Source organism: Rhinolophus hipposideros (assembly GCF_964194185.1).
Source record: "Rhinolophus hipposideros genome assembly, chromosome: 8".
Lineage (NCBI taxonomy): Eukaryota > Metazoa > Chordata > Mammalia > Chiroptera > Rhinolophidae > Rhinolophus > Rhinolophus hipposideros.
The window spans coordinates 7,374,982-7,398,021 of NC_138054.1; the positions used below are offsets into that span (position 1 = coordinate 7,374,982).

The window sequence follows — 23,040 nt, forward strand, 5'->3', positions numbered from 1 at the left end:
TGTATCAAAATGATCAAATTGTTCACTTTAAATATGTACATTTTATTATATGTCAACAAGATCTCAAGAAAGCTATAAAAGAGTAAGTGTAATATTTTTTAAATTAAACTAGCATCTACAGTATAATACCATTTATGATTTTAAAACTGTATTTATCTATTTAAATATCTATATATCTAGTTGGTATGATGTACATCAAATATTATTAATAATTATTTCTTGGTGAAATTTGGGGTGATTTTTTTTGAGGGAAGGATTCTTTCAACTTTCATTTAAAATATTTTCTGGGTTGTTTGAATTCTTTTTGGAGAGCACTATGTGTTTTTTTTTTTTTAAACCAAAAAATGAAAAAGATCTTTCATTAAAAAACAAAAACAAAAACAAAAAACTGGAAGCAGATATTCCAAGGTACTGTTTAATTCTTGGGGTAAGAATATATATAATTATTATTTTCTTTCTCACACTTTTGAAAATGTTTAGAATTTCCTCAAATATTTGTCCTAGGGGAGAGAATAGTTAAAATTTATTTTGTGAACTGTAGGGTGGGCTGCCTCTCTGAATTCGAGGTCCACAGGGACTGATTTAACTGGGTCTATTCAACTATGGGCAGGGGCAGAGGCAATGCTCTTTGAGGGCTGGATAGGGCGGCCAAGCTTTCAAAAGGTGACCACCAGGGAATGGAGAATTGTGGGAAATGCAATAGGTAATACAGTGCTTTTGGGGCGGGGGGCCCTTTAAATGGATGGCTGAAGGAGGACTGGCATATGCTTGGTTCTGAAATGGAGCTGCCTGCTGGCAGAGAGGCTCCTCTGACCTGAGGGCCTGGCGCTAGAGTAACACTGAGTAGACCTCACCCTAGGGTAGGAATAAGCCCTGGGTTCCTGTACAATTCTAGGACAGGGAGGGCCTTAAAGCATGACCAAAACTGAGCTTCTCTCCAATTTTGGTCATGGGGAATTGAGCAGATTTTAACTCGATACTGTAAAAAAGAAAAATAAATGTGACATTTCTTGATTCTCTAATTTCCTGTGGCACAAACCTTTACATTTTGCACAATTACTATTTTTTTTTTGGCTTCCTTTTAAAGGTAAAGGTATCTTTCTTATCCTGTGTACACATTTTATATGGCTATAATGAAATGACTTCACTCTGTTATAAACCTATTATATTCTGTTAAATTTCATTGTTAAGAGTTATGTTCTCATACAGGTTAGGATTTCTGTAACTCGTAGAATACAGTTTTATACCTAATCCTGTCTGTAATAGTTTCTTGAAGACTATTGGATATAAATTTTGGGTAACATGAACTAACTTCAAATGTGCAGAGTTAAATTTAAAGGAGAATAATTAGTCCCTGACTCAGACCCTTTCTAGATTTTGTGAACCACAAGGCCCCAGCTATAATCTGGTAGTGATCCATCTTAATTGTAGGTGGAAGTCAGATAGTAGATGTCAAATTGTGCCCTTGACACTCTAGAGTTCTGCAAAAGAAAGAGCCTCAGTAGTCACCTGTTTGGGGGGTGGGGAAGGAGACGACTGAGTGGTGGGAATGGTGGGGGCTTCAGGCACCATCTTTCTTTAATAACAACAACTCTGCTTTTCTCTTTTATGTATCTGGGTTTGACTGATATTTATTTGAAAAACATCCGTTCCAAAAAGTAAAATTTGAAAACTCACTGGTCTGAGAAAGTAAACTCACTGGTCTTGTTCTTGTGTCTGCTCTGACATTTTTTAAGTTATGTGATGAGAATAGGAAGGGAGATGAGCTGAAGATGAAGTACTCCTAGACAGATTATTTCATAGGCAGGCCTCCCAACAAATACACACAAGAGAAAGAATTAGGGTAGCAAGAATTCTATTTCCTCCATTGCCTGGATCCTCATCTTTGATTCTTTTTGGACTTTCATAACACTTATGACAGCTAGGGTGTTAATCCAAAGAAAAAGACAGCCATCTACAGTGTCCTTGGTTTTTCATAGTTGTGGGTTTAACGAAAAGCTGTTTTCTACCTTGGTGCTGCTGGAAATACTATTCTGTCTTTCTGGAATGCTCTTCCATACTCAAACTCTTTATTTACCTGGCGCATGTCTACTGATATTTTAAAACTCAGATGGTTTCATTCTGGAAATATTCACCTATCATTTGGATTTGGATGTCTTTGCTCACATAGTATTCTTTGCTTAGTACTATCCTCCTAATTATCGCATTGCCTCTGTGCTTAATTGATCGATTGCTCCCATTATCAGATGTACATTCCCAAAAGGAAGGAAGGCACCGTGCTGTTTTGACTTGGCATTCTCAGTGCTAGCACAGAGTGGCCACTAAATAATCCCCCTGAATGAACTGATATGGTATCAGTGGAAGGTGGGTATAGGCCACCTTTTAATATTCCTTTACTAGATCAAGATAAATGGGTTAATCAGAATGTCAACAGATATTCTGTTGAAAGTGACAAGTTATTTCTAAACTTTAATGCGAAGGATCTAGAATAACCGAAATGATGCTGAAAAAGAAGAACCAAGTCGGTGGACTACACGATTTGAAGACTTGTGATAACACGAGTAATTGAGACGGAATGGCATACAAGGACAGCTAAATGGGCCGACGGGACAGAGTCCAGAAATACATCTACACTTTCGTAGTCATTTGATTTTCAACAAAGTCACCAGAGCAATTCAATGGGGGGAGGGGGGAGGGGGCCTGACAGTCTTTCCAACAAATTAGTTTCCAACAGTTTTTTTTAATTGAAGAAAAAAAACGTTGACCCCTACTTTACACCACACAGAATGACATCTCAAGATGGAGCATAGACCTAAATGTGAATTTTACTTCAATTAAAAAAAAAAGTAACATGAATTAACCCTAATCTATACTGTGAAGCATATAACTACTGTTATGCCAATGCCCTTTGGTATATACACTTGACACAAGTTCCGCCAGGGGTGGGTAATTAGATTCATTTTTCATGAAAACCATTACAGCTAGAGATTATTACCCTTATCTCCCTTAGTAACTGAGGGTTCTTATTTGGCCAAAACATATTTTACTAATTGACAATCCAGAGAGAAATAACCAAAGGTGGAGACCAAGAGAGAGAGAGAGATACTGAGATTTTAAGCTTTTTAAATATTGTCTGCTTTTTTCATTGCTATACCATTGCTGCATGGTGTAAGGCTGGTGTAGAACAGGTTTTCACAAAAATGTGAATGAAAGGAATGGATGGATGGGAAAGGGAAAAAAGCAGATTCAGAAGAGGAAAGGAGAAGGATGTCAAGGGAGGAGAGAGGGGAAGGAAAGAGGGTGAGAAGGGGGCGCAAAGTGCATAAAGCGGTGAGGGCACACCCTAGACGGTTATGCTGGCTTTGCTGCATTTCTATCTGTCTGTCCTGGGGATGTCTGCCCAGGAGACCAGAGAAGCCCGACTGCACAGCCTTGAGGGAGTGCTGAAAAGCATCCCTATGTTTCAGAAATAGCCTACGTGATTACAAAATAGACGCAGCATTGAAACCTCATTCCAGGAAGCAAATCAGGGAAAGCAGACATTTAGATTGACTATGATTATCACATTCGAGAGATGGCTTGTAATAAATGTCTGTTTTTCTCCAAAAATATGGGGAGAACAGGCATAAGAAATGTAAACTTAATAATTGAGAAACCAAGCTGTTTGCCCACAAATAGCAACTTTATTACATTGCTGGCTTTTACCATAAGAGAGAAAAATGAGGTCTGAACAGTTTGCTGTCCCCTCCTCCCCCTCCCTCCCCATCTAAGGGAGAAGGATTGAATCCAACAGGGCTTGTAAAAAACACTATGTTTGTACCCAGGGAGCTCATGTGTTGTGAAGAGAGGATAGAAGATAAATCTAGGGAAATAAGACATTGCATATGGAATGCAATGTGGGGTTAGGCAAACTGAGATCAACTTCCAGTTCCACCAGCGAGCTTGGATAAGTCATTTAACTTCCTGTTACCTCAGTCTTTCCATCTGCACATTGATTATGTATGGAAAGGATATAATTTTTCAAAAGTGGCTGTGAAAACAATATCTGTTAGGTAAATTCTATTTTCCCACTCGTTTCCAATATATTTGCTAATTGTTTAAAATTCTTCAAGAAACAGAAATGAAACTTCCTATTGTAAGGTGACTTTATGGTGTCACTTTTAGTTTGAAAGGTACTAGTGATTGTCCTGACTCTGTACCTCCCATTTGTCATTGGATTTCCTTGCTCCTTCCTGAACTGTAGACATGGCTTGCATGCTTTGGGATAACTTGAAACTCCAACATGAAGGGTTTAAACAAATCTTCTTAGATTTGGAATTTTAGTATTTTCCTGTTAGACTACAGTAACATTTTTTATTAATCTTAACCAATAGATTCTCTAAAACTGCCATCTTGGGCAGCCCCTACTGATTGAGATTTGTGACCATTGGAAAGGTTATAAAGAACATCAGAGGCTTCTAGCTTTTTCTGTGGGCATGAATCATGGAGAGGAAAAAAAATAGCAATTTAAATTAAGAAAACAGATTGGGCTGGAGACCCAGAAACTCTGGATAGAGATTCGAATCCATCTTGAAGCCTACATCTGGCAATGGTCACCAGCTTGGAAAGCTTAGCTCCTAGTCCCCTGCAGAGTTTGGAATGCAGATGTGTGAGTCATTGCCACTCTTCCAAAACACCAAGTGAATGTTGTACCTTCACTTTGACAAAGGTGGCAGTGGGTCACATTCGGCGTGCTGTCACCGATTACCTGGGAGTCATGCTCACCACTGCCACCACCAGCAGAAGCTCTGACCGGCAATTACATAAATCTTTGACACAGAATGGGGAAACAAGTTATTATTACATAATCATGCTTTCTAATAGGTTCAGTTTTTTTCAACAACAAGATCCATACGGGGAAATGTGGAAAAGCTTCTCAGTGGTGAAACGATTGGGAACAATGGCCTTCAAACAGCTGGGTTGTCAGATTTCTCCATGACAGTTCATTCCAAGAAAGGGCATTTTAGCTGCTTATAAACCATGGGGGCAGCTAGATAGTGCTTCTGAAATTTTTATTTTATTTTTTAAAAGTTAACCTGTCAGAGAGCTGTGCTGTTGTTGGTCTGTGTGATGAGAGAGACTACGTGTATTTACTTCTGACTCTAATGTTCATTTGGAATGACTGAGGGGGTGGAATTTTTAACCCAGGTGATTTTAAAAATGTAATCTAAGTAGTCATAATAGATTGTTGCATAGAGAAGTTTGCTAGATGTGAGGGGGCTCCCCATAAGATGCCCAAGTAAATAACTGGAGGAAAATAAAAACATGGTTTTGTAGTAAGTTGGCTGTGGAATTGCCTGGCAAAATATCAAAGAAGTGATGTCATTACTGTCTTTTCATGCATGGAAAGAAAAAAAAATAACTTTTAAAATCCTGGGACAATGAGAAGGGCAGAAAAGATGGACAAAGTGAGGAATAACTTTATTTTCAGTTTACCTATGAAATCGCATATGCTTAGGGGTCAGAAGCCCTGAAGACCATTTTATCTCAGGGGGCTCTAGTCATTCATCTTGTACTTGGCCTTAGGAAACTTCAGGACCTACCTCCCGTGCTGGTCGGTTTGACTTACTAGCTGGAGTTCAAGACTTTTTTTTTTAATAACATTAAAGAGTTCACCGAACATTGATTGGTTAAAAAAAAGTTCAATCTTAAGTTAGTGCCCAAACGGCACAGTCAGAACAGGGTATTAATGGGGATTAATGATAGCATTGTGGTTCGATATTAGCAAAAGACCGGGTTAAAAATAAAAGTGTAGACCTCAAGGGAAGCAGGAAAGTCCAAGGTGGAAACAGTATAAAGACTGGAATTTTAAAAATATATAAGCATATTGACATTCCCCCCTCCCTCCTTCCAAAATGTTATCTTTTTAAAAATTATTATAATTGAATCTAATAAGCCCCCGGAGGAGCAAATTACCCTGGTCTACATTTTCTTGCAGTGCTTTTGGTGACTGGCTATTTAGGTATAATTTCCACCATAGAGAAAGGGTTTCCATGAATAATAACATGGCTTATTATTGCTGTGGGCCCTCGTCACTCATCCTTCTGACAATATCCCAATACTTGCTAGGCCAGTGTTCAATCCTGGGAGAACTCTGAGCAAAGCTTGAGAGATTTGCTTTGCCATGTGTTTATTTCATCAGAGAATTTTCCATACTGTGTTGAAAATTTCTACTTACCAGTCTGCCTTGTCTATTAGATTCTAAGCTCTGTGAAGGCATAAACCATGTTTCGTTTTCAGTTGTACCCCAGTACCTAAACTAGTAGTTTCTCAATAAATATTTGTTGAATGAAAGAGCTAATATTGAGTGTTTTACTACCATAAGCATCATTACAGCAACCAGCAGCACCACCACCACCACCATTATCACTATTATCATTATCACCTTTACCATCATCACCACCACCATACACACCAATACCACCATCAAACAATATTTGCTACCTAATACTCTTTGGGAACTCTTTACCCAGGGGCCCAATGCCTCTGGCCATTTACAATTCTCTGATTTACATCTTTCTTCATGTATTTCCTTATTTCAAAATTCACCTGTTTCTGGACCCCATTCCCCTGGTCCTTTTTTTCTAGGAAGCAGCTATTTGCTTTGATATAGTAATTGTGTTATTGATACTAATGTGTTGGTAATGGCCCTCTAAGGTAATATGATCTGAGAGTAAGGACAATATCTAGTTCCAGCTCAGATACTTGTTTGCTGTGTGACCTTGAGTGACATCATTTCCAAGGGCCTTTGCTTCTTCACCTAGAAGACCCCTGGGTAGGCCTCCAGATCTCATGCACTGGTTCTCTGTGCATTTCAACATAGATCTTGTATTGATAAAGTCTCAACCCAAAGGAGCAAACCTGCACAGAGGTTAGGTTAGGGGTTTCACAGTGAATAAGCAAGTGGCACCTGCTTAGTACGCAGATAAACTTATAATAAGCAACAGTGGCCATTGAGCAGCACTGCACCTCCCTAGAGAGCTTCTCTGTCCACAGTTGCTGCCAGATTCAATCAATCATGGGGGTAGAAACAGACACAGACAGGTAACCACTCAGCAGGAATGCCAGGCAATCGTCACTGTCACCCCTTTGCCCCAAGACCGTGCTGTACTTGTCACAACATGGTATCACACAACTGTTTTGATAGTCTGACTGAGGCTCAGAGTCCATGTCTAGTTTCTTCGCAGTTATCCAGAGCCAACGATGAAATGCTTTATTAATGCTCTGTGAGCAAAATAACTTTTCAGATGGCACAAAACATCTTTCTAAAATTTTCTTGGCACATTTCCTGGCAATTGTCCTGGTGGGTACGTCACCCCAGATATGAGGCAGAAAGAAAACAGGAATCAAGCAATGTAATTTAAAGGAGAGACAGTATCACTTTGGATAAGTTTCTTCATTTTTATAATTTTCTCTTTTTAAAAATTTTCTCTCTTACATCAATCTGTGTAGTTTCGGTAAAATGTACCACTCAGTATTTAGGAGCCTAAATAAAAGGTAGCTTACGTAAGGTGATAACATCTCTTGCCCAATCCCCAGACAATGAAATTACAGGATTTTTAGAGGTTCTGCTGGGAGAATACAATAGCCCAAGGCTGTCCAGATTGTCAAAAACTTTTTCCATTTTCACATCAAAGTGAAGTAATAGCAGCGTAAAATAAGAACTAATAAGACACTGAATTTATAAAGGGAAAAATAGAAGAAAGAAGAGCATCATTTTGAAAAATAAAAGAATATTCTTACTGCTACTGGGAATAACAAATGTAGTTTGAGTACAGGGACAAAATTTCATTTTGAAGATGAAGTGAGGCCCGGGGAAGCTGAGTGACTTGCCCTGGGTCACATAGTAAGTTATGGTGGAGTGAGAACCAAGAGGTCTGATCTGACAAGGGCCAGGCCCTTCCCATACGATGTTGCCTCCACTTTCTGTTCAGTTGAGGAATGAAAACCAGTAGGTTTTGAATGAGGAAAGAAGACAGATCCTTCATGCAGGCAAGAAGAGAGGGTTATGCCTATTGCATAGGCAGGGAAACTGAGCCACAGAAGGGTTTACTGCTGTGTTCCTCATTGGGGGCGATTTTGATCCTTGGGGGACATTTGGTAATAACTGAAGACATTTTTGATTGTCGCTACTGGTGGGGGGAAGATGCTGCTGGCATCTCTTGGGTGAAAGCCGGGGATGCTGCTAAACATCTTCCTGTGCACAGGACAGCCCCACAATAAAAAGTCGTCCAAGATCACAGACACTGGACAACTGCGATTTTTATCTGGGGATTATGCACTTAAGTCCGTATTTATATTGTTGTTATTATCATTAGACAGTTTGCACAACCTGAGTTACTCTCTGTGCTCATTTAGTATCGTGCACCCAACTACTCCCTGCAAATTCCTTGCCAACCTTCAGTGGTAGACTTTGCTGTGATCACAGTAAGCCTATTTGTCTCTGAGGCTTCAAATTGGCTCCTGCCTCTTGTCCCCACTCTACCCTCCCCAGGTGCCCAGGCAGGGCCAGGATGCTCATCCCTACTCCTTCCTAGCAATAATTGATCCCAGGAGATTTCTACCTCCCATCACTTTCATCTCGGAATGAATTGAAATCAGAAAATGTATGCGTCACAATGTATTTGATTCAATACACGTACCCCATGAAAGGACTTCCCAGCCTCAGTGATCAGGCTGGGGAGATGTTTGAGAACTCCCCAAACAACCTGTAATGGCTTCTGCTCTTCCAGTAGACTGGGCCAGCCCCCTGAAAGCATACACCGGCCCATCTGCCTCGGAATCAGGGTTCTGGCTAGACTCGCAACTTTGCAACATTTTCTGGGCTCTCTAAATACATCTTCTAATATTTCAAGGCAAATCTTTAATTGAGAATTTGGGAGTTTTTTTTGTTTTGTTTTGTTTTCTTTCCTTTCAATCTCTGCTTAACTTCACTCAGCAATTTCATGGTAGACTTCTGCAATTTGTGAACAGGAGAGGAACTGCCTGAATGATCAGAAAATAGTCGATTTTTTTTTTAAGTGTCATCTTTTTTATTGATTTTTGTAAGCTCAATGTTTTAGTTTCTAAAATTGTTATAACTGAATAGATTCTGGAAACACACAGAGCTCTTTTAAGGATTAAAGGAGATAGTCGTTGTGAAAGGGTTTTGAAAACTATCAAACGTGTTTTGTGTATGTAAATAATGGCAGTGGTAAAAATAGACATATTGTCCTGAAACAGCCTAGGGTGGGGCCTCTGCCCCCTAACACCCAAGGGCTCCCCCTCCAGCAATCAAACCAAACCAAACAACTCCCTAAATAGATTCTGTCTAGTTCTAATTTTTTAATTGGATTATAGATTTTCAAAAGTAGAACTTCACAGGCTTTTTTTGATTAATAAAATTTCAAGGCAATTTGTGTTAGAATTATATGCTTAATTCAAGATTGAACAGCATCCACTTGGCCAAATGTACTACAGAAAGTATTGGGTTAGCTGCTTCATGTTGACTTCCCTTTTGCATTAGCTTGTGTTAGGCAGTGATTTCTAGATTAGGAAAAATACACACAATGTGTGAGTAAGCTTAGGCTGATGAGCATGCCATTTTAGAATGCATAAGAAGGAATTAATTTATACTCAACCACCGCTAGCTAGCATTTCCTTTCTCTCTGCAAACCTGTCATGGTGACTTCAGAGGAAAAGAAAAAGGGGAATCTTGTCTGTGAAACAGGAAAAATAGTGATCGACTGCGTCTAATGCATGTTGTTGTAAACTGTTATCATAAAGAAATGCCTCAATTCTTTAAAATGCATTGTTTTTCATCATGCAATGTAAATTAACAACAGAAAACCAAACTGCCTTTAAATGTTAGTTTTTACCCCCTCTTTTTAAGCTCCACTATTTTACAAATTCACATGTAGCTTAGTTATTAATAAAATAAAAATAATCTTTCTGAAGAGCTAACTAGAAATTACATTTCATACCATTCTCAGTCTAATGTTGATTGATGGGACAACATTGTTTTTATTTAGTTCAAACCAAACTCAAAGACAAAATTCTTCCATAGAGAGAATTTTCAAAGGAAATTTAAGGAAATAGGTAACATAAGGATTTGTATTTTGCTCAGGCTTTGATGGAATGAAATAGTACCTAACTTAATGTACCTTCAGGAATATTTTGCTCATGAACTGCTATTGATACGCTTGTATGCACCAAGGGCAGGATCTATGAGCTGTGTATATCAGTGTAGGCCAGGACCGCACAGGACCTGGGCGTCACATTTAATTCACCTCCCACACCTGCCTCCTGATCTTCCCACTCATGGGAATTCTGTCTCTTCTCACAGGAAGTTATTCCATTGCAGGATCTCTGTATTCTCTAAGATGTTTCAAGATTTCCTACAAAGAGCAGAATGGAAGGTAGAAAATGTCTAGATTTGGAATCAGCAGATCTGGGTTCTAGGGGAAGCTTTGTCACTGACAACCTGTGTAGGGAAGATGTTGAGGAAAATTTGCCTTCATTGGTTGATGTGAGCTTTTGTCTATTACCTTTTATCTGTTCCTGTATGTGAGGGGATTTCTGTGCTGTGATCAGGGGTTCAGTAAATTCCCCCTTTGGTCTCATTTTCCGGGCAGGGGAGATGTGAGATGAAGCTATTGTTCTGTCTGTGTTTTAAGGTGATAGTTACCTTAGGGTTAAAAAATTCTATGATCAGGGGTTGAGAAATTCCCCCCTTTGGTCTCATCCTCCCAAGTAGGGGAGATACGAGATGATGTTGCTTTCTGTCTGTTTCATCCATATCACAGATGAAGTGAGCAAGTAGCTAAGTTATATCAGGATGGCGTGGCAGGCACATTGCCAGGCTTTGTTACTTATCTGGATGAATTGGCTTTTTGGCCGGATGGGCAGCATTCATATCAGTAACTGCCAGACCCTCCCAGAACTGGCTATTCCTGGAGGGGGAGGCAGGAACAAAGAAAGTTGGCTCTAAGGTACATCTGAGGAAATATATAAGTCAGACCTCAGTTGACAGCATAATTATTATTTCATCATTTGGTCATTTGTCATTGGTGATCTCTCATCATTCTAACATTTTGAAGCCCTCCAGCAACATGCAACTTACACCAGGGGATGTCCTGACTTCCAGTCACCAACCTGGTGAGGGCTGGCTGGTTCCCGGCCCCTCCAGTGTTGTTCCCCATGGTTAGCCTTCTTGAGAACTTGTTAGCATCTAGAAAACTTGTGTGCAGCTTGCCGTATCAGAAGACTTCCTAACCTCCAAGAACAACAGCAGCAGCAATGACAACAGCAGCAACATTCTTCAGATTGCTAACACCTTGAAAACTTACATGTAGCTTGCAGCGTATAGCATCAGAAGACGCCTTGACTTCTAACAACAACGCCAACAGCCCCAGCGTTCTTGGGAACTAGCAAGCAGCGCTGTGGGAGATGCCTGAGTTTCTCTCAGCTGCAGACCTGACAAGGTTTGGATTTATGACTTTCCCAGTGCTGTTCTCCCCTAGTTTGGTGAGCTTTTGGCATCTACTGTAATAGTTACTATCCTATAGAGCTTATTACTGCTTTTGGATACTCCTTACTGATGTTATTTGTGTATTTAGCCAAGTGATTTTTGATCAATAGTAAACATGTGTTGGGATCTCTTAAACTTATATGTATGTGTACTCCTTTGACATGACATTGTTATCAATGTATATAGTCTAGTCTTAACCACCTTTACTTTCTGTCATTAACATAGTCTATTAATTACCTTTGTGTTTTGCTATTGCTTATTGCTAAATAGATTAGATAGTAAATAAATAAATTCATTAGACCCATTCTAGCATGTGTCCCTCCTCCTCCTCTCCCCTGCTCATCACTACAAACTGTCATCACACCATTTCCTAACTTGTAAAATGGCATGAGTAATACCCACCCTATTTATCTCATGTAATTACTGTGAAGAATCAAACCCATTTCATAAACTATAAAGCCTTATGCGGAGGTATTATTGTAATTATTGTAGAAGTTAGGGTTAGATAGAGTAATTTATTTCTTTACTCTTACTGTGGGTTTGAAAATGGAGAAAAGCTGTGTCTTGCATATTTGTTTTTGCTGCTCCTTGAAGCTTGTTTGTTTGATTGATTGATTATAGTCACTGATATTTTCATGGCCACTCCTTAGTCCCTAGGCAAGAGATTCTTAAGAATAACTGGTCTACAGTATCATGCCATCTACCTGAAGCCAAAGAAACATACAGTACTGGATAAGAATTTTGTTTTGTAGCACATGACAAGTTAGAGGAATTCCAGGCTATTCTAAATAAAAGTTAACTAAGTTTAAGTCACAGTTTCAACAGCTCTTAATGAACTGGCATGTACACTGAGGCAAATGACTTGTACTTGATTTTCATAATCTGTAGTTGTTGCTTACCATTGCAGAGCCAACATGGCTGACTTTGACGGGATTCCCTCTTCCTGAAAGGTCCATTTGTGCTCTATCCATCATATACAGGCAGGCGTCCAGGATGCCATCCTCAAACTATTTGGGGGAAAAAATGAAAAACTACTTAATGTCCACTGCACAAACAAGATACTCTGGTGGAAAATAAAATGAAATCACAACCTAATGTTTAGATATGTGTATTTCATATATCATAAACGCTCATAATCTTGAGTACGAAATATTAAAGTGGAATGAAGGAAACATCTGCCTTTATTTCTCAGTAAAATGAGTAAGAACTTAAAAGCAAGCTAGAAATATAAACAGAACTGCTAGAGAACGAATATACTCAAGGATCATGAACTGACTGGAAGTTCTTCAGAAAATTGTACAAGTTAATTTAGAGGATCTCTCCAACACAGCAATTCCAGTGCCCAAGGCAAAGAAATTAATGCTTTATGAAAGTCAGGCCAAAGTCTTGAGACCTCGCTAGTAACAAAAGTCCTTGTACATCTGGAAAATAAATGGCTCAGGTATATCACAGGAAGGTACATCAGACTTGTATAACTTGCACCAGAAGTAGATGTCTGTTTAAGGTTTTTCCCCTTTCTGAGACAAGGTGGACTCCAGCGTCAAAGAGAGGGCAGGAGAAATTAGATTATATTATGAAGGGAACAGCCTAAAAGCCAGTTCAATTTCCTTAGGTAGATCTGCTAGCCATTTGCAACATCAGCATTTTCCAAAAAAGGAATAAACACAAAATAGTAATAAAATGGCAAAATGGGAAGATTTCACTTATACTGTAACTCACTGTACTGGAGATTTTCCTGAATACAGAAATCTGGCAATTATCCCCACAAGTACTTGTGACAGAAACCACAATCTTTTTTTTTTTTAATTAAATTTATTGGGGTGACAACTGTCAGTAAATTTACATAGATTTCAGGTGTACAATTCTGTATTACATCGTCTATAAATCCCATTGTGTGTTCACCACCCAGAGTCAGCTCTCCCTCCATCACCGTATATTTGATCCCCTTTATCCTCATCACCCACCCCCCACCCCCCTACCCTTTGGCAACCACCAAATTATTGTCTGTGTCTATGAGAGAAACCACAATCTTAATGCCTAATTACCATGTAATTCTTTATTAAATCCACTTAGAACACCAACTCTGTGTGTACCCTAAACTGATGTGATGGATGCAGTAATGGGTAATTGCACTAGTTCTTCTCGTGTGTAAAGGACTCATTACCCTGCTTCTTCTTAGGCAGCATTTCTCAGCTGTGCCTGGGACATTATAGCAGTGAACTGGAGAGTTGAAAGAAAGTCATAGAACTAGTTGCTTCTCTACATCACTGCAAACTATTAGCTTAGCCGGTGCTACCTGCTGAAGGCTCCAAATTAATGGACTCCGAATGAGAGTAGAGACAGACAGTGGCTGTGCTCAAGGGTGTCTACCAAAGGCGTTGTGGCTGAGGAGTCCCCCGATCATGCTTGGGACCATTTCCCAGTCCTCCTTGCTACCTACCTTGATGACTTTTTCCTTAGCTGTTTATATATTGTCACATTAAAAACATAAAGAGAATCACACCTAAAGGTTAGGAATCAGGGACCCAAAGCAAGGGCACCAGACAAGAGGCAATGGTCAAGGGTTGTATGTCACTCAGGAAGGGGTGGGCTTATAACCAGGAAGCCAGGCAGGGATCCAAAACAGGGGAAGAGGACATAGGTCATTAGCTTGACAGAATGTCATAAATGCAGGTGGGCAAGACTGAGCACCAGGCATGTGATTCTCAGGAGTCAGGGTTCAGGAGCAGGACACAAAGCCAGGTGGACAAGATAAGAGCTAGAGATGACACAGGTCCCATTGGTAAGGCTGGAGCAGGGGTGACAGGTGCAAGGAGAGCCTCTGTGGAAGGCAAAACAAGGCATCAAGAAGCCAAGAAAGTATCATGCGACCTGGTAAGGCAGGTTAGGTGAACTCTCTCTGGTGGGTACCAGAACAATGGTGCATAATTTCAATCCTCTCAGCCAAAACTCTCTGACAACGGACACGTTCACCTCCTCTCATGCTGCCAATGAAAAGTTGTTCCTGAATCATAGGACATGCATCCATTTATGGAAATATGGTAAAATATCATCCATTTGTTCTATTGTTAAAGATACCAAACTGAAATATTAGGTCAGTGCAAAAGAAATTGCGGTTTAAAAGGTTAAAAATAATTCCAAAAACCACAATTACTTTTGCACCAACCTAATAGTTCAAATTATTGAATATCTTAAATAAAATATCATTTGCTATTTTATATCCAGACAGCAACTTGAGGTTGCAACAGATAAAACGTCTCTTGGTAAAAGCCCAGTGGGCCCTCCTTTGATGAAATGGCAAGACTTTTCTAATTACATAGCAGCATCTTATACTAACACTTAAGAAAAATGATTTCTTTGAGTTGGGTACACACCTTGCAGTACCCGTTGCACCATTATTGAAACGCCTTTCCTCATGAGGAAAGAAAAACTCAATCCATTTCAGGTTGCAGAGCACTGTCTGAGCTAATGAGATTTCACTGTACTAAGAGGCCAAGCATTTCTTGCCACAATGCCATGTTATCCATAGACTCTGTGATCTCTGTAACACTGTAATAACGGAAGATATGTGATTTCAGCTCATAAATTATGCAGTCACCTTTCTAAGTCTCTATTCTTGGGCTGCCTGTCTTGGAGTCTCAGATCCTGAAAAGCATAAAATTGTGCTTGTCTAATATTGACATATGGCACCTTGCAGTGATACATGTGACAAAAATATTAAGCAAAAATGTCCTTGACAATGACAAATTTTAAATGGCTCACCTGACCATAGCTCCAGCTTCTACTCCTGACGTTATTGGAGTCTCCGTAAAAAATCACCCCGATGTCATTCAGGACATACTCTTCTCTTTCTTTATCATCATCCAGGTACACAGCATCCTCTGCACCAGAATTTAAACATAGTGACCATTGTCAAACCAGACTGTATTTGTATATTTGAAGTTTATTTTGGTGCTAAACTGTAATTAAATCAACTAAATGAAAAAAAAAGTATTTTGTCTCACTAAAGATAACTCATTTCCCAATATGTAATTTTAGCAACAGTGAACATAATCAGTAGCCGAGATCAGTCTGTAAATGATGACATTTGTCAGCAAAATGCTGACAAACTCTGTCTCTTTAAGTTCTAAGCAGCACAATTAAATCAATAAGTCTTATTAAACATTTTAGGCTTCTGATGCAGCAGTAGTTTCAGAATCAGAATTCTGTGATGCAGATACAAATCTGTAACACAGATCAAAAATAATTTTCAACCTATTAATGTTAACAGAAAACCTGCTAAATTGCAAATGATTTTTTAAAACAAGTCTGGGGCATATTAGAAGACTGCAGCGGCGTCTGTCATGCCTGGTTTGTGGCCTGTCACTGACAGGAAGAGGGAGACTAGGGGTTGTCTCATTTTAATGAACAATTCTTCTTTTTTTTTTTTAAGAATTTTTAAATTTTTATTTTTCAATGACAGTTGATGTTCAATATTACTTGATATTAATTTCAGGTGTACAGCATAATGGTTAGATATTTATATAATTTATAAAGTGATCTCCTCCAATTGACACCATATGTAGTTATTAGAATATTATTGACTATATTCCCAATGCTGTACTTTACATCCCTGTGACTATTCAATGAACAATTCTTGTGGATGTGTTTGGAAGTTTGTGCCCAACTAGTCCCTCTGTTCAGCTTCCTTCATTGCAAAGACTCTTATTTCCTGCGACTATAATCTTAGGCCACGCTCCCCATCTACCTTAGGCCACGCTCCCACTTAGTAATCAGTTTGGAACTTATTCCCAGGGCAGGTATGAAAGCAGCCAAAGCATCTTTAACACAGGCAGGGCCATAGGTATAAATTACAATCAGGTACACTTGCATGTCTGAACCAGGGTCAGTTTTGGTTCTAACTGGGGACATGGTTCATTACATTTCTCTGGCCCAAGTCATTCCTGCATCCCTATCACTTTTTCAGGGTTCTTTCCTCCTCATTCCCTGATAAGGCTTTTATGACTCTCTGGAACAGAAGTATCAACCTTTGCTACCCAATATAATCATCTGGTAGATTTAAAAATTCCCCATTCCTGGGCTGAACTCTAGATCAATTAAATCAGAATCTCTGGGGGTTGGGGGCTGGGTGAGGGTGAGATCCAGGCATCAGGGATTTTTTTAGAAATTAATTAATTTTAAGCTTTCCAGTCAATCTGATAAGCAAGCAAAGTTGAGAAAACTTTCTCTAACCCCTTGTTAACTTAAAGACCGGTTGAAAGACCAGCACCATCAGCACCACCTGGGAGTTTGTCAGAAATGCTGAATCTAAGGCCCCAGCTCAGACCTACTGAATGAAAATCTGCAAATTAATAAGATCTCCAGTGGATTTATAAATATCTATTAAGGTTTACAAAATGCTTGATCCCCATTATGGGCTGTATTATAACTTTGATGGAATTTTGGAGATTCCTTGATCTTGTCTGCTCTCCAATATTTTCTTGTATCTTGCTCTATCTGTTCTCTGCTTTTTGCCTACCATTTGCCTGGTTTCATTCCACTGTAAATACACACACTTACATATGTACTAACATCCAATAAACTGCACACATTTACAGTACACAATTTCACAATCAAAATAATAAACATATCTATCACCCCAAAAGTTTCTTGTGCCTCTTTGTAATTCCTCCTTCCTGAGCCTCTCTCTGATCTCCCCATCCCCGCCAGGGAACCATTAAAAGGATTGTTTTTGTCATTGTAAATTGTTTGCATTTTATAGAATTTTATGTAAATAGGATAATACAGTATGTACTTTTTTGGGAGGTCTGGCTTCTTTCACTCAGGTGAATTATTTTGAGATTCACCCCTGTTGTAGCATGTATCAATAATTCCTTCCTCCTAAAGTCATTTTATCTTTCTAAAAGAATTACATGACAAGTATGCTGCAACCTTCTCTCAGTCCTTGCAACTATAAACTTTGATGCCTCAAACTGCTGCCCTTGACAGGTTCTGGGGGCAGAATGCCATGGATTTACCAGCAATCTGTGTAGGCCTACAGCCCCTAAATAGAAATGACAGATTCATTTCTAAGTGGATAACACATAAAGAATTGACAACTAAGTTTGAGGTCAATGTGTCTGGGTAAAAGCATGAAAGGATACTTTTATTTTAAAAGAAAATAATGTGAGAGAATATGTGAAACGGCATTGACCGTTTGCACGCACGTGGCCCTCCACCAGATGCAATCAAATGTTCTGAAAGGGAAAGGCTACCTTTGTTTTCATTCTTTTATAATAGTGGTTTAACTGTTTTGACTATTGTAATAATAAATGTCTTAGCCAATTTTTAAAATTATTTTGTATACGTATTTATTTATTTATTTTGAAATTCAATATTATTTTATATTAATTTCAGCATAGTGGTTAGACATTTACATACTTTAAGAAGTCAACCCCCTGACTAGTCTAGTATATCAGCTGGGTTTTAAATGCCTGTTGTTGAGACAGAAATCACCTCGTAAGACCACTGAGGTCTAGAAATGCCAGTGAGAAATGTTTTTTAACATATTTTCCTTATAATTTGAGATGTTTATGGACTTGTCCTATAAGATATTAGATATGAGATTGGATTATATAGCTATTATGATTTAAACAATTAGTATAAAAAGAGATTAATGAGTCAAAATGGATAGCCTAGAAATAGATGTTACGATATGCATATGTCTATGTGTGAAATTAATCTATGATAAAGAAAGTATTATAAATCAAAGGAGATGGAGTGGTCATTAAATTCAGCTGAGAAAATTGGTTGTTTAGGAAAGTAAATTTTCTGTATATCAAAATAAACTGAAAATTAATTTAAAATCTGAATTTAAAAATGGAAAGCATAAGAAACCTGGAATAAAATAAAGGTGAATATTTACTTGGTCTCTAGATGAGGAAGTTTTATCTAAACAAAAATGAAAAAATCAAAAAAAAATAATTAATGCATTTTGTTTAATATACATATAAAACTTCATTTTCAAATATAATAAAAGTATATAACAAACTAGGGAAACTGTTGCAACAACAGAAAATGTTAGTAAACTACCCTTATATGTAAAGAATTCCAATAAGTTGATAAATGTGCTGATTGAGAAAGATTAAAATACAAAAATCATTAAAAAATATCATAAGGTATACAGAAGAAAGTCAGCAAAGGGAAAACCATTACAGAAGAGGAAATGTTAACATACATACATACATAAAAACAATTCTAACTAAATTGTTTCCAAGAACTGCAGTATTCCAAGAACTGCAAAGGTTTAAAAGTCATTTTGATTTCGGAAAGAGCCAGCAGTCGCATGGCGGCACATCTGGTGAATAAGGTGGATGAGGACCCACCAAATGTTTTTATTTGACAAAAATTGCCATACCAGAAGTGATGTGTGACACAGAGCCTTTCCGTTGTGATCACAAAATAAGGTGAGTGTTGTTGCCTAGTGCCATCCAACAGAAAAGCAGAGCTCTTCAATATGGGAAACAGCACGCTGAACCTTAGTAACAGTGTGTGACAAGTTTCAACTTGTTCGGTGCAGTTAGTCGGGTGTTAGCTACAGTTGAGAAAAGGTGTGTTTTAAAGTGTGCCATAAATCATCCTTCATCATGACAATGCTCTGTGTCACACATTGCTTCTGGCATATGGCAATTTCTGTCAAATAAAAACATTACGGTGTGTCCTCATGCACCTTATTCACCAGACCTGGCACTGTGTGATTTCCGGCTCTTCCTCAAAGCCAAAATGATTCAGGACATCAAGGCAGCCACAACAGCACAACTAAAAACACTCACAAAAGAAGACTTCAAGAACTGCTTCAGAAAATGGCAAGAACAATGGGATAAGTGTGTTCAAAATGAGGGGGAGTATTTTGAGGGAGATTAATGGCAATGTGTCTTTTACTATAATACATTTTTTTAATTTAAACATTCACCATATTGTTTGATCACACCTCCTACAACCAAAATTACTCTACCCAGAAAGGCTATTTAGAATTGAAGGACAGATAAAAAGCTTCCCAGACAAGAAAAAGCTAGAGGAGTTCATTATCACCAAACCAGTATTATAAGAAATGTTAAAGAAACTTCTTCAAGAAGAAGAAAAAAAAGAGGTAAAAAGTATTAATAATGAAAGGCAATAACTCCGTATCTATCAACAATTACTTTAAATGGTTTAAGTGCTCCAATCAAAAGACATAGGTGGCTGAATGGATTAGCAAACAAGACCATTACACACACTGCCTATAAGAGACTCACTTTGGATCAAAAGACACACAGAGACTGAAAGTAAGGGATGGGAAAAAATATTTCATGCAAATGGAATTAAAAAAAGTTGGGGTAGCAATACTTATACCAGCCAAGACAGATTTTAAAATAAAGCCTGTAACAAGAGACAAAGTTAGAACCAAGTAATTCCATTTCTGCATATTTATCCCAAAGCACTAATGGGAAAAGACATACGCATCCATGTGCTTAATGCAGCTTTCCTTAAAATAGCCAAGGTATGGAAGCAATCTCTAAGTGTGCTTTGACAGACGAATAGAAAGAGAAGTGGTACATATACACAATGGAATATTACTCAGCCATAAAAAAGACCGAAGTCTTGCCAATTGCAACAACATGGATGGACTTAGAGGGTATTTTGCTAAGTGAAATAAGTCAGTCAGAGAAAGATAAATACAATATGATTTCACTTTTTGTGGAATGTAAAGAACAAAGTAAATGAACAAACAAAACAGAAATAAACTCATAGATACAGAGAATAAACAGATGGTTATCAGGTTGGAGGGGGTTAGGGGAATGGGTGAAAAAGGGGCAGGGATTAAGATGTGCAAATTGTCATTTATAAAAACAGTCACGGGGATGTAAAGTACAGCATAGAGAATATAGTCAATAACATTATACTAACTATGTGTGGTGTCAGCTGTGTCAGACTTATTGTCAGACTTATTGGGTGACCACTTCATAAGGTATATAATACCTAATCATGATGTTGTACACGTGAAACTAATATAATAATATTACATGTCAACTGTAATTTATAAATAAAAATTTAAAAAATCAAACTGAAAAGGATCATAGTGTATCAAACATGATAAATAAAAAACAACCTACACCTACGAGATGAAATTTAAATGTCAAAACTTCAAAGAAAAAGTGAAAATTTTAAATAAAATCAAGTTAAAAAATGAAAATAGATTGAAAAATATTTTCATAGAGAAAACTTTCTTTTTTGATAGCAGATTTTATATAGGTACTATTGGATGCTAAAAGGCAAACAAGTAATGTCACAGACATCCACATGGATGGGTTATTTTGCATCCAGAATTCTATTCCCAGCAAAACTGCCATTCAACTGAAAGTCAACCAAAAGACATTTTTTGGACATATGAGAACTCAGAAATTTGATTACTTGCACATCTTCTCTATAAAAGTTATTCAGAGATTAACCGAATGAGAAATATTCAAATACAAAAGCATTATAAATACCAATTAAAAAGTACTGAGGAATGATGTAAAACATTATTAACAACATGAAACTAAAATTCCAGATGATTTCAACACAGAAAGTGGTAGAGGTTGAGTGGAAAAGTTTCCACTCAATGTTTGCAAAGGATCCTGTCATACCCTGAAGATCACATATATTAATTATTCCTAGGCATTGAAAAAAAATTAAATATGTGATTTAAAATTTAAAAAATTTCGATTTTAATTCATTTACATTTAAAGTGATTATTGAGACAACCATAATGGCGCAGTAGGTAAAACCATGTTTACCTTCTCTCACAACCACATCATAACTACAACTAATCTACAAAACAACCATTATTGAGAATCGCCTAAAATCAAGCTGAACTGAAGCCATTCAACTACAGATGTGCAGAAGAAGCCACCTCCAGACTGGTAGGAAGGGCAGAGACGCAGAACGGGCTGGTCCTGCACCCATGTGTGACTATTAAAGATCAGGAGGGCTATTTCATCTGTGGGGGTCCCCCCATGCCCTAAAGGAGTGAGAGATCCCAGCCTCACCCCAGCCCAAAGTTCCCGTGCTGGGGAGAGAAGTCCCCATAATTTTTCATTGTGAAAACCAACGAAGATTGTGACTGAGTGAGACTGAGTGTGGCTGCATTCAGGCGCTCCTCTTAAAGGGACTGTGCGCGGACTTACCCACCAACACATTACTCGCTTTGAGCTCCAGCCCTGGGTCAGCAGCTGGAAAGGCAGCAGGGACAAGTGGTGGGGAATTGAGTTTTCTGGCTTGGGATGGGAGCTGGAGAGGTGGCTTTCTCCTGGACTGGGGAGCTGGTGGAGGCCATTGTTTCTTTGTTGAGCCCTCCCCCTTCCTGGCATGCAAACGCAGGTGGCCGCCATTTCTGAGTTTCTCTTGTTTGTTTGCCCCACCGGTGATTTGAGACCTGGCCCCGCCCAACTTTCAGGCACACCCAGACTGCCTTCAGTGGCTGCTTGCCTTGGCTCAAGCTGCAGACTTTCCTAGGGCCTCTCAAAATTTCCAGAACCCAGACAAGCAGCATCTGGCTTGAGTGTGGCCTGTATCTCTGGCTGAGCAGCCCTAAGCCAGCACTAGTGGCAGTCGACCTTGGTTCACAGCTTAGCCTCTCAAGATGCTTCTAAGCACAGCACGTGTGGCAGCCATCTGTGGATTTCTTTCTGGCTCCAGTTAGGTGGCCCTGGGTGGGGCATGGGCTGTGGCTGAAGTAGACCCACAGCGGATCCCCTCCCATGTGATACTCAGGCTGGCACCACCAGTGGCCAGCTTCAAAAAGAGGTGGAGCATCACCCAGCTGTCTCCAAGAATGATACACCCAGGGGGCGGTTGGGAAGGCACAAGAGTCCTGCTGAGGCACATCCTGCTCTGTAGGATCAGCCCCTGCACAACTACCCTTGCATTGTAGTCAAGGCCAGTCCTCACAACCAGTGAGCCCAAGGGTCAGTCCCTTCTATTGATGCAAAATTAACAACCAAGGCTCAACTACAAGAGGAGGGTACCCACAACCCACACATGGGACACACCTGGAGCGCTTGGCTCAGGTGACCAGAAAGACTGTGCCACTGAACCCCACAGCATACTTACCTCGTTAGACCACTCTACTAAGACTGGAAGACATAGCAACCCTACCTAATACATAGAAACAAACACAGGGAGGCAGCCAAAATGGGGAGACAAAGAAACATGTCCAAATGAAAGAACAGAACAAAGCTCCAGAAAAAGAACTAAGCAAAATGGAGATAAGCAATCTATCAAATGCAGAGTTCCAAACACTGGTTATAAGAATGCTCAATGGTCTCATAAAAATGGAGATGGATGTCCACACCCACCCTCCGCAGAGGAGGAGGGGAAACGGCCCAGGGAGGGGCGCCGGGGAGCGGGGCGGAGCGCTGTTCCAGTCCAGGCGGGGCTGCGGGGCGCGCCCCTCGTTTGTGCTCGCGCACTGACCCGGGCGTCCAGCCGTTTTG

At 39.2% G+C, this 23,040-nt stretch overlaps 1 protein-coding gene across 2 annotated transcripts in view; it reads right to left on the reverse strand.

Annotated features, from left to right (window-relative positions):
* F13A1 (coagulation factor XIII A chain) overlaps nt 1-23,040 on the reverse strand; it is a 196,665-nt gene that overhangs the window by 90,591 nt on the left and 83,034 nt on the right. For both annotated transcript variants that reach the window (XM_081055341.1, XM_081055342.1), the window contains 2 exons: nt 15,311-15,429; nt 12,448-12,555 (listed from right to left, as the gene is read on the reverse strand). In XM_081055341.1, coding sequence (XP_080911467.1) covers nt 12,448-12,555; nt 15,311-15,429 — 227 coding nt within the window. The remainder of the gene's footprint in view (nt 1-12,447; nt 12,556-15,310; nt 15,430-23,040) is intronic.